The sequence below is a fragment of the Empidonax traillii genome, unplaced genomic scaffold (assembly GCF_003031625.1).
Source record: "Empidonax traillii isolate 1590-97213 ecotype Southwest subspecies unplaced genomic scaffold, ASM303162v1 scaffold196:size3368384, whole genome shotgun sequence".
In the NCBI taxonomy this organism is placed as follows: domain Eukaryota; kingdom Metazoa; phylum Chordata; class Aves; order Passeriformes; family Tyrannidae; genus Empidonax; species Empidonax traillii.
Genome location: NW_020955389.1, coordinates 1,032,631 through 1,045,663, shown reverse-complemented (window position 1 = coordinate 1,045,663; position 13,033 = coordinate 1,032,631). Strand labels below are relative to the sequence as shown.

Here is a 13,033-nt window from a genome sequence, read left to right as displayed (position 1 = left end):
ATGCCAGCTGAGCCTCCTCCAGGACAAACTGGAGCTCAATAATGTGGTCATTCCCATAGCAGGCTGCTGTTGCTGCTGCATAGCTCCTGAGACCAGAGGTTGTACTTTTACACAATGCTGCTCTGTATTGCAAAGATCCATGCTCAAATAACACAGTCTTTTATTTAAAAAAACAGAAAGAAGAGGGAGCAGAAAGAATGATGTGTTTTCTGTATGTGAGGACTTTCATAAAGAGGAAATAAAGAGAAATATATATGGTTCCCTCATCTTCTGGAGAAAAGCATCTAAAAAAATTCATGACTGCAAGTTGAAGCCAGAGAAATTTCAATTAGAAATGAAGAGCAACTTTAATCAGGAGAATGACAATCAGTACTGGATTGTCCTTACAAAGCCCCATTGCACTGGAAGCAAAAAAGTTTTTCTGTGGAAACATGGTTATTTCTTCTACTCTTGATGAAAAAAGTACCTTTATAATAATAAGTATCTGTGCCTCCTCACAGCTGAGCACCTTCAAGTAGTCAACTTTGTTTCCCTCCCTATGTTCCTACTCCTTTCTCTTCAAACTGGATACCTAAATTTCTGAGATAGCCTCAAGATACACATTCAGGGTATAAGGTCTCAGCAGTCTCTAAAGAATTCTAAAGAATCAAATCTTACCTCTCATTTCATGAGCAACCAACACTTATCATCTCACCATGACAAATACCGGCATTGTTCTTAACTAATGACTCAATGCTGCATCCTGATGGCATTTTTACTTCTAGGTCTGACAACAACTCAAAAGATGATAGGACAAATATACAATACAGTTTCTTCCAAGGATGCATCTTTCTTAAAGCAAAGAGGCAAGAATCCCAACATCATATTTCAAACGGTGTCAGGATGTCAAAGAAAATAAGACCAATTTCAAAATAGAGCTGTGAAAGGAGAAACTGAACAAGTTATGAATGTAAATGGCATTGTTAAGGTCTGGCATATTAGATATCAACCAGGCAAATACTCACCAGTTTGTGATGGCAATGAGAAAGTGCATCCAGGATTTCATCTACAACTCGGTCAGACAGGAAAGAAGCCACTGTCAGCTTTACTTCACTGTGTGAGGATTAAAAATGAGAGAACGATTTAATTCACGCAGGAGAATTTTGTCTTTATTACACGTTCAACAGTGTGACGATTATCCATAGTGCTGTCACTTTATTTGAAGTAAAACGTTAGAGGGTGTCAGGATACATGACTGCAGGTTTCAGAAATAAACTCATGATTCACACAATAAACACAGGAGCCTCTGTACCATATTTAACCTGCTTCTAACAGTTTTCCATGAGATGGAATGAAAATATCTGGGTAAGAGAGCTGAATAAAAATCAGAAGTGAAACTCAGTAAGGAACGCTCCGCCGCTGAAGTCAGAGAAACATGAATCTCAGATGAATGGGACTAGGACAGTGCTGTCTGTTTAACACTACTACACTGAACAACTACAATCCATTCATTTCCTTAATACCTTTTTTTGTGTTTGTCTGACAGTTGAAGGACAAGTGTACAGTGCTGTTTCTCCATCACAACTCTGCTTCCTCTTTTGCTCTAGGTAACCACTTTCTGCCTTAAGAACTTCATGTCAGCCATTCCACCTACACACATACACATGGAACACCAACACACCCTGCACAGTGAACTTAAGTTTCACTGGTAACTCCCTATCAAGGAAATTGCTCCCTAGGGGTCTTTGCCCCTGAATTGCTCCCTAGGGGTCTTTGGCGACAGTATGAAAGGCTCAGGCTGTGAAGGGCAGCTGATTTGGAGCTGACAAGCACATATGTCTGAGCTGCAGCCAGAAGCTCCACCCCTCCTGCCTCTGCTTTCAAGGCCAACTGTTTCACCTGACACTTGCCAGCAAGTAACATGATTTTGTTTTAATTTTTATGTGCGGACTGAGCTGCCTTGGATTAAAAAGCTATTTCTTTGTGGGGCTATCACTACCACTGCAGAAAGCCTGGAGAAAAAGGTAAGGAACTCCTTGGAAAGGCAACAGGGAGGTAGAATAGTGGCCAAGCCACAGTGGAAAGAGAAAGAGAGTGAAGGGATCTCTCTCAGCTACTGATATAAATTTCAAATAATATAAGGCAGGAAGGGTGACAGTGTGGTCCCCTCACCCCACTGACAGTTCCAGCTCCTACAAGTGGAAAAGCCAGTATTATTGTCTCAGGGTCAAGATTTGTTTGATAGGACTGAAGTGAAGAAAACTTACTCCCTGAACTAATTTAAACTCTCTGAAGGCATAGCTAAAGGCTTTTAACACCTTTTCCTGCCTATTTTGCTGTACTCTGCAAAAATAACTTCCAAGTCTTACCATTTTCTTCTTCTGCAAAGATATAAGCATCACAATACAAAATGACATGCTTTTCCATCAAGTAGAAAGGAACTGAGAAGGTTTAAGTACAGGTCAACCACATTATACTGCATAAATATATTCTCTTTGATATGAAATGATAAATATCTACATTTGATATGGGAAAAAAAAGCAGTAAAGGTCAGGTAAAAGCCTCTTTTTTTAAAGGACAAACTAAGAGTTATTTAGGGTAGCAGTTTCTGCTCCAGTTTTGTGGTTTGAATACCAAGTTTCCATTTCTTAGGTATGTCTGTCTGCTGTGCAAAACTCCCATAGAAAGTTTTAAAGTGATTGCTTCAGCTACAGGACAAGACCAAATGCAGCAACAGAAAAAGCACTGCTACCAGTCAAAGCAAAAAGTGCAATTTTCTTTTATTACATTAATTCAGTGTAAACCAAAAATATAAAAAAGTTTTAAAAAAATGTATCAGCTGTGAAAACATTATTTGTGTACCAGAAACCAAACCTTTTACAAAATAAACCAGAGTACATGCCTCAACGATCTAAGCTAACATCCCTAGAGATTCCAAATATATGAATCTCCTGAATTAAGTTCACTAGACCTGTAGGACAATTTCCTGCTCTTTGAATGCCATAATACAGTTTCTTGTGAGTCACAAAAGTATTCCAAAATTCTTCTACTACACAAACACACATACACACACATAAACCCCAAATTCAAATTCTCTGACAACTTTTGTCAGATTAGTCTTTTAAAGTACCTAATTTTATTGAGGATATCAATTCCAGATTGCTCCAAGAGGACATTTTTCACAAAAGTGCGTGGAATGGAAATCTTCTCAGTGCTAGCCTCAATCAGGTCTTCACGGATGCGAGCTTTCTTCATTACATTTGGGCAAAGGTTTTCCGCTGCATCCACCATAGACTCAAGGAGTGTCTGCAGCACAGTAAGCAAAAACTAGCATTACATATTGGGATTTACTTAAGCATTATTTTGAGACTTGTAGTTTTTACAATTCTTCTTCCTACTTTCCAATCCATTTTGCAACTCAGCTGCAATATAAAACATTTTACAAAATACAGCTTTGAAAATCAACATACTTGTTTAGAAAGCGTCCTGCAACTATACTTGCTTGCCTTTTCAAATATGAAACTTCTCTATATTTAACTGTCAGAATAATAAATTAGCTTCTCTTGTGTACCCACCACTGCCAATGGATGCTCTGAGGCAGCTGCCCTCCCTCTAAACTGTGCCCTGAATCACCATTTCCATCAATACTCCAGACCTGCTAATTTGTAAGAAACACCAGTATATGAAGAAAGGAGACTACCAAGAACTCAGTATGCTGAATATACTAACCAAATATTAAGAAGTAGCTACAAGTATGATTTGCAGTGGGCATGCAAACATTCAGGATATGGATCTCGTCTACAAACACTTAAATCCACAGGGAACTTAAATTCACAGGGTACAGCCAACAATTCTTATTCGCACAGAATCACAGAATGGGTGAAAGGTTGGAAGGGACCACTGGACTTTCAATTGCATTAGATTTATCTCCTACTTGTGCCTGTGAGAAAAGTAATTCTGGTTTAAATCCTCTTTTACCACCTGCTTTTTTCTTTTCCAAACCCCAGCTATGACCAGAAGTTTCAAGAGCCCTCACTATAGGCATGGGTGAGGACTCACAGTGCCTCACATAATTATCCATCTATAAACTTTTGTCATGAAAAGTGCAGGAAAGCTCTAATGTACACACACAGGAATCAGGATGAGTTACAGAGCCAGAACTTGTGTCCTCTGTCACTGAAATATTTTTCCACTAATTGTTTTCCATTTTCATATTCAAAAAGGTTAGGATACCTGTGGTCCTACACAGAAGGTATAAAATAATCACCTGGTCATCTAGAAAAACCAATTTTAAATTCATACGGTTTTACATGATGATATGTACCCCGTGTACAGTAAAACATACTCATTTATAAACACAAAGTAGTGTTTTCTGATAAGACTGGAAACTGTTGTTTGTTCAAATTCTCTCCTATTATCCCCCTTACTTCATCTCCAGTCCCAGTGATGCAGAAAACCTATTTTTGGTATCTTCAGAAGGCTGTTCAACCACCAGTTAATTTCACATCAAATTACTTGTTTCAGAGATTGCAAAGGGCCCAAGCTCATCAGCACAAGATTTGAAAACCAGCTCTCTATGTCCATTCCCAGCATGAAGCACTACTTGGAAGGCCAGTAAGGAGGGCTTTTTCTCCAGCAGCTGGTCCCGTTGCCCAACGAAGCCGCTGTCACGCTGCTGCGCTCCAGCGACTGTGAGGTCTCCTCAGCCTACAGTGCTTCCAAAGTGGTCGATACAAATGCATTGTCCTTGGTTCATGCTTCAGTGTAACTACAAGACTCATTTCCCCCAACTTTGAATCCTCCAAACAAGTGGGACAAGCAGCAACTATTAGAAGACATCTGATTTTTCACCACATGCCATATCACATGAAGCTTTAGAGCAGTTTTTTAAAATCCAAAGGAAGGTGGAAAGAAGAAAGGAACAGGATAGGGGTCAGTTTACTGATATGGGCCGACACATCTCCAGTAGGCCTGGAGGTTGATAACCTCAACAGAAAAAGGTACTTACAAATAAAAAAAAAGGAAAGAAAACAATAGTTTCATTGGAATGGTATACTAGGTAAGCCTGGGTTTAACCCAGGCACTTGTAAATATTGTACAAAAATAATGAATTGCACCCCTTGAAAACTCTACCAGACTTTCTCTTCTCTATCTCACACACAGGTAAGTGACCTCAGGTTCAACTCCATTGTAGCACAGCTTTCTTCTCTTTCTATAGCCCTACTATAACTGGCAATTTTCACATACAGATATTGAGCAAGAAACAAAACCACCATTACTGCATAATAATTTCAATGATTCAAAGCAGCATCTTTCACTCTATAGCTCTTACAGACTGAAAAAAAACCCCTGCTTTTTTAACGTAGATTCACAAGGACAACAAAGGAACATAAAGCAGCCACACTGTACAGGGAAGTCTGATCTTTACAGCATTTGATTTACAGTTAGAAGGGACAACTGCCACTATGGAGCTTGTTTCTGGGTTCCCAAGCTCTCTGCACTTTAACCCTCCTGTACTCCCCTCCTTCACTCCCCCAGAGATTCTGGGACAGGACAGTACGACTAAGGAAGAGTTTTTCAAGCCCCTGCAGCCATATTCATATGGAGGATAAAGACCTTAAATGGTAGAGACAACTGAGACAGGTACAAAACTAATGAGGGTTCCTGACACATCCTTTTTTTATCATGGCATTTATTCTCTGAGTGCAAACATGTATTCTATCTTGAAAAAATTCCAGCCCCTCAAGAGTTACCAATGTATCCCAATCATAAAAGTGACAAAGACTTCCTATGTTGAATTACAGTTGCAGTCTTTCAAATGGATCAGGTGAGGAAATGCTGTGTGAAGGTGTAAGTGGGAAGTAGAAGGAAAAACTGAAGACTTCTCCTGAAAATTTCATAATTAATTTTTACTCAAAAAACCTCAGGGAACGTGCAATTTAGAAGTCAAATAGAGTTTGGATCCTAACTTTATTGCACAACCAAACACAATTTCCTCAGTGGTGGATTTCAGCAGTGAATTTCACATGACTATTACTGTGTCTACAGAAAACTTTCCTCGCCTTCTAATTCTATCCCAAAACCTTTCACTGATGGAAACACAACGATCAATATTGACTGTGAAGGGACACACATTTCAGTCACAAGACTACATGTGCCAGTCACCAGGGGTACAGAAAGAAAAGAAAAAAGTACTGCAAACAGTTAAAGAATCTTAACATTCAGGAGGAAGATATGGTATGAACAAAAGGGCTGGAGGATGATGATATCAAAAGAAAAAATGAAACAGGTGATGAAGCTAAAAAATCCTTTGTGCTAGAATGGAATTTAGGGAGAATATTTCAAGCACTCCTGACCTTACAAAACAGTCATCTTCTGCCTAGGCTCCACTGCTCTTGCTTATTTTTCCTTGGGCCTTTGCTGACTGAACAAAGCATCTCTGGGTTCTGTGTGTCCACAGTGACACCAGTAGGAGATGAAAAATGCATATAATGCTATAATGCTATAATTTCTCCTTTGGTCAACTCAACTCATTCCAAGATATTGCTTTTCCTTACTCTAACTTCTTATTTCCACCTCTTTCCTTCTTTCAGTTAAAAACAAAACAAAACAAAAAAAAAATCTCATATTTGCCTGAAGAATGTTTCATTGGCTTTACACAACTTCCAAATTTTTTTTTAGAATCAGGCTGTGGTTGCTATGGAAGCTAAAAATCAAAACTCCATTTACAGTACACAGGATGTTTTTTCCCCAACAATTACAAAAACAACTGTCCTTATATGAGCTCCCTTGTCTATCTTTACAAAAAATAAACTGCTTATTATGTTTTGAATTGACGTAAACAATTGGGAAAAAAAATAATCTTAACCCACGTCCAACATTTTCTCCTCCACGCACAGTACACCACCATAGAAATGGAAGGGAAACCTTTCAGCCTGAAGTGTAAAAATAATAAAAACAAGAGTTAAAATCTACAAGGAGAATTACGACTTTATAGTTTCTTGTAAGCCACCTAAATTTGAATGCCAACACAAATCAAAACATATAAATTAGAATGGGTGTGCTGAAGTGCCCTTCATTGTAAATGTGTAAAATGGAAGACCCGTGAACTCAATCTTATGCCAGGAACTATAAATAACATTCCAAATGCTGAGGAGGCTTATTTTTCTACATTTCTATAAGAGTATCCAAGATGAACTTATTAAAGTGCATGAGCCCAGCACGAAGGGCTGACCTAACTATTCCCATTCCAATAATAGTCTAGAATTTCCACTGAGAAGAATCTTATGGATAAATCACTTTCATGACTGCAGAAATCTTCACCTTATTTCATATAATGGGGAAAGGGAGACATATACTAAAAATCAAGCACCATTTTCCTCCTCATTAACTTTTTAATTTCAAAAAAGTAATTAGTAATATGCTATTATTATTGTTCTTCATTATATTCCTACTGACTAAAGCATTTCCATGTTGTTTCAACTGAAAGATCAAAGAATCTGAAAATGAAGGTTGAAATGTTTAAATACATCAGAACACAGGCATGTCAGTTTAGTCATACACTCAGGTTGATCTGAACTGCCCCAGTCATATTGTTAAATTCACCAGCTTCCATACAGATCCCAAATGTTGTTAAAATCTCCCCATCCTGTCTTCTTTCTGGACTGATACCTTTGCACATGCTGTATGGATGACTCTTCTTTGCTTGTTACACAGTAAGGGCTAACACAACTGAAGGTTCAAGTTTCTGAGCAAGAGCTGGTTGAACACAGGTGAGAACAATTACAGATCAATGACATCTATTTCAAGAACTGAGGTCTGACAAGCAACTTGTGAAAAGACTTCCTGCAAAGCTGCCTGTACTAATTCTTTGGGCACTCTCGATACATACAAGTTACCCAAACCAAACAGTAAAGTGGAAAAACTGCATCAGGTTGAAGTGGTCACTGGGGGAAAAGTTCTGCAATGGACGCTACAGATAAGCAGTTTTCACTCCAATGGGACACCACAACTATTGAGCACTTTTCTCCAGAGCATGAGGCTTCTTAGGGTGCTTGAGAGATGCCTTTATAAAGGGTGGAAGGAGCAATTTATTACTCTTTGCCTTCTGGAAGATGAAATAAGATGATAATAAACAGTATATGCTCCTTCTGCCCACTGAAAACACTAAAGCAACTTTTCTTTTAATTCCAACTGAGCAAAAATCCAGATAATGCAGCCCAAAGTTATAAAAAACTAATAATGAAAATATAGCTTACATACAAATCTACTGAGAAGTTAAAAGAAAAAAAAAGTGTGGTACATTTGCATTTAGCAGCAGAAAACCTCAGATTTAGTTATTACTACATGTAACAGATGGTAATACATCTATCCACAGACCTTAAGCTGCTCATCCACTACCCTGGTGACTTCTCCAGCCATGGATTCAAGTGTCTCTTGGATTGGATTGGAGAGTGAACCATTTGCTCCCGCCCAAGAAGCTCCACCAAGGTGATACAGATTTGGTAAGAGCTGTAAGACAGAAAGAATGTCTTCAGAAAGCAGGTTTATCACTACACCTGCCTTCAAATCAGGACAAGTAGGAGAAAACCTCTTTGGCTAAATCAAAGTCTTTATAAATTAGACTTATCACATTAAATACTACTTACAGCTGATCATCTGAAGAAAATACTCTTTTGTGACACATGGCTATTTTAACTCCCCAAAATGAGAAAAGCTGCAAGCATACACAGAACTGCTCTCAGCATTACCACTATGCTGGGAAAGGCTTACTGTTTTGGAGTTCTTAGCATCCCGCATAAGCCGTTCTGCAGATTTGACATCCTCCTGTACGGCATCCACACCACAGTTTCTCAAAGAGTTGAGATGATCTTGCACTTTTACACATATCCTGTCAATCATCTATTTGAACAAAAGACATACAAAAGATAAAACATCAGAAGGTTGGTCAAACACAAACTTAACCCTGTCCAGGTAGAGAATCAACAGTAGCATGATGAGATCTGTAGTGACAATCTGGAAACGCATGATCAGAGCTTGGAGGTAGGTCAGTACTAGGTGGAAAAAAAGCACTACATCTCAAAGATCTCACCTAAATATTGTGAAAATTAATAAAACTTTACCATTTGAAAGAATATTTGAAAAAATAAACTATTTGGAATATTTCCTCAACAATCACCTCCAGGATAACTGCAAATAATCAAGTTATCCTCTTCAAGTTGCTCTGTTTTTTTAAAGCAAGTTAAATGATGAAAATGTTGGCGATATATTTAAGACTTAGGTCTAGAAATCATTGAACTGATAAGAAATTCAGACAGTAAAAGAAAGCTCTGTCACTACCATTTCAACAAACACTATCAGAGATTTTTCCCATCTAAGCAAAATGCAATTGCACAGGCTCCTGGAGTATTCTTTCAAAATGGAAATATTCCTAGTTGCAAAGGAATTAAAACTACCAAAGCAGAAGTTTCCATCAGACCTTTCACAGTGGGATAAATTGAACTTAATCTGCACCTGCAACGCAATTCATTCAACATGCTGAAAACACAGGGCAGGTGGTATATCTGTATCCTTACAAGACAAACCAATAAGAATGCCTGACATATAGTCAGCTTTGATTAAGATATATGAGGCAGGGAGATATAATAGTTTAAAGTCTTTATCAGCCCACATAGCATTCATCAGAACTGGCTATTTGACATTTTGAAGTAACATCTGAGTACATGTGTCATCATAATATAAAGTCTACAGTTCTAGCATCTTATATCATTAGCAACAAGAACTGAAATAATTTCACAGCATGCTCCTTTTCTGCTCCACATGACTCCTTCTCTTCAAAGGGTTTTGGGTGGGTTTTTTTTGTACAAGTACAAAAAGCTAATTAATTATTAGACAGTGGAAAGTCTCACTGGGACATCTGGATTGAAAAAAAAATTACACTCTGGGAATAATAATGCAATTCTACCATCCTAGATGGTCTTTTCCAGCTCTCTTTTTAAACCGTTTTTAAAATTCATCCTTACTGTAGACAATTTAATGTAGAAATGTGTAACTTTACTTTCAAAATAGCAATAAATTACATTTCCTGAAAACTCATGTGTGTGTGGTGTTGGAGGAAAACACAATTAAAAGCAACCAGCTATAAAAAGATCTAAATTTAATTCAGATGGAGATTATTAACTTGGGGGAAAAAAGTGGCATTGGAACAGATAATTACTAGAATAAAACAAAGTGACACTGCTCTCTTGCAGTTTTTAGTGCCTGTACATCTCCATGTACCATTTTCTCTGTTGAGAGGTTAGAGTACAATTTCAGGTTTGAGTAATAAAACTCTCTCCCATTAAATTTTAGTAACACAGGTATAAAAAGGTCACTTCAAATTAAGATTCACCACAAAAAAATGCAGAAAGCAGAGAGAAATTCCATCGACTCAGAAAATAGAGAGAAATTCCATTGACTCAGCTGAAGAGCAAAACAGATATTCTTCTCCCATTTGCTGGAGTCTGCCATTTGCATGGGAACACAGCTGGTGCAAACAAACATATAAGGAAATTTAAAACAAAGGCTGTGACATGTTTTATTCTTCTTACACCACCTTGCTTCTTTACTGGTGTACCAAAGGTGAAAACAGCCCTGAGGAGTTCTGGCAAGAAACACCCTCTAAGTAGAGCTTCCAGTTGGCACCCACAGTTCCGAAGGTATAAGGCAGGTGATGACTTTAAGGCTGTTTGCTCTGGCAGTAGCTAAGGGCATGTTTATATGGTTGCTCAGTGCTAAGCAGAGAGACTGCAACTGACTCGGACAACAGAACTGGCAAAGCCTAATCGTGTTTGTCACACTGATGCGAGCCTGCTGAAAAGTCAGGCTCCCAAGCACCAATGAACCAAACTATTCCTAGTTTCAACAGTAGTTCACTTAATAACAGCTCAGATCTTTCTCTACACAGCACTACGATAAATAAGACCTCTCTCACAAATGTTTTCTTTCCTTCCCAATATATTATCACCAGTAAAGTAAGATGTGCCTTGTACATCTTACCTTACCTCGTAAGGTACTTGGACACAACAAGGGAGAACTCTCTCCCCAGGCAGATTTTAGGCACTGAGAAGTTGAGTAAGGAACAAGTTCTCACCTGCTGAGTGGTACTGGTGACAATGCCTTGCTGCAGCCGATACGCTTGCTCCTGTAGGTACTTCCTGGTCTCATGATTACGAAGCAAGTAGTTTTCTATCTAAAAAGACCAGAAAAAAAAGGAAGATTACGAAACTGATGTGATTCTTCACATTGTAATTTGCTTTCAGTTTTGCTGCTGTAACAGAATTGGATACTGACAAGAAAAACTGCTTAATTATTTACCACCTGCAAACCTTATTCTGTGTGTCTCAGTGCTTAATAATCAGATTGGCAAATATTCATTCACTCACAGACAAGTTAAATATGTTTAAACACTGTGCCAGTGTTTTCTGAAAGAGTCTTCTATTTTGAACAATTTAGTAAGTTACTCTGACAAAGGATTAGATCCTGGTTTGACAAGTATTTGAAGGAAATCTTATCTATTAGATGTTGTAGAGACCACGATTACTCAAGATAGTCAGCCCATTTCTTTCAGGTGCACCCAGCCCACTGCAAAAGTACATTTAAACATCAGTATGTCTGGAGAGAAAATCAACTATTTAAAAGTGCCTTAGTTCAAAAGTTGCTTAAGGCTAAGCAGTACAGAAGTGCTCTTCAAAGGTCCACACCTACCATCACTAGCTTGATGGCACATAAGAGTAACCCCCCTAAGCTGACTCTATCAAACTTAGTCAAGTCAAAAAAACCTATTAGTAACCTGTTTAAGGTTCATTAAAGGTCTGAAAGGAAGAGAAGAGGGGAGAAAAGGATGGGTAGAGTGGCCAGCAGATTGTGATGCAGACATTAATATGATGGTCACCTCTGAACCAGCAGCTGCAGCAAGAACTGGAATGTTCTGACCAAAGCCTCACAGGGTTTATCCAGTTTTTAGGTAAAGTGTGACGCAGAGACACCAGAGCTCGGGAGGTTAGCTGCTATGTCCATCTGGTGTTGGACCAGTGCCAGGAGCACTCTCACTGTACTCAAGCTGTGGAGTGACGAAGCTCACTGAGATGTCAGTCAGTTGGTTCAGTTGTCCCTGCACCAGGCACGGCAGCTCAGTCCATGCAGACAGGTTGTCATTCCTATGTGCATGGAATTAGCTGTGTTCACGGCACCACTCCCTAGACTGTTACTTTTTTGAGGAGAGAACTTCCCTGTGTTGTGTAAAGAAAGCCTGAACCACATATTTTAAAACAAACTCGGGGCCTAACAGCTCTAGCAACTTAATTATGAATAAAAGAAAATGCTCTTTGTACGTAACACCTAATTAACACATAGAACTTAAATCCCCATGGCCAGAAGCTTCACAGTATTTTTTTCAGAAATGCACCTATCATTCTAGACATGAACCCAGCCAATTTTATTAAATGAGATGTAAGAAGTATGTCCATCCCCTATGATTCAGATTTTTAAAAGCAGAATTTAGATTATTTTCATGCATCAAAGAAAAAGGTGCTAACTACCACAGCCCTTCTCCCTGTGAGAATCACTTTACTGAAAATAAGGATCATTTGCTTTTTAATCACAGTTATCTGTAAGAACTATTTATAAGGTTTTTATGACCTTACCCTGGCTGAAGGTAAACTACTCATTAAAGAGATGTGAATTGTATGCTTTCTGATTGAGCAGGAGGCTCATTTGGAGCTTGTTAGATTTACTGTATTAAAAGTCAGCTGGGAGCTTTATAACTCATGCAAATGGAACAGCTACAGATACTGTCAACACCTTTTCATCCTAAAGAACATGCTGGTGCAGTTGCTTATTTAGGGCAACATAGTGTGTGAGTTTTATACATACAAACACAGGCAGTAAATGTTTTCATTCTTCCTCAAATTAAAGAGCATTCTTTGTCTTGTACAGAACTGACAGCACTTTTTATGCCAATATAAAAAAATGAGTAGCAATAATTCTAAATATATGGAAACATGCACCAGCACAT

General features: G+C 38.4%; 1 protein-coding gene across 6 annotated transcripts in view; it reads right to left on the bottom strand.

The window, feature by feature from the left end:
- The window catches only part of CARMIL1 (capping protein regulator and myosin 1 linker 1), a 188,384-nt gene that overhangs the window by 41,852 nt on the left and 133,499 nt on the right, over positions 1–13,033 (bottom strand). For all 6 annotated transcript variants that reach the window (XM_027886842.1, XM_027886843.1, XM_027886846.1 and 3 more), the window contains 5 exons: positions 11,111–11,209; positions 8,752–8,880; positions 8,359–8,490; positions 3,110–3,285; positions 1,005–1,092 (listed from right to left, as the gene is read on the bottom strand). In XM_027886842.1, the coding sequence (XP_027742643.1) occupies positions 1,005–1,092; positions 3,110–3,285; positions 8,359–8,490; positions 8,752–8,880; positions 11,111–11,209 (624 nt within the window). The remainder of the gene's footprint in view (positions 1–1,004; positions 1,093–3,109; positions 3,286–8,358; positions 8,491–8,751; positions 8,881–11,110; positions 11,210–13,033) is intronic.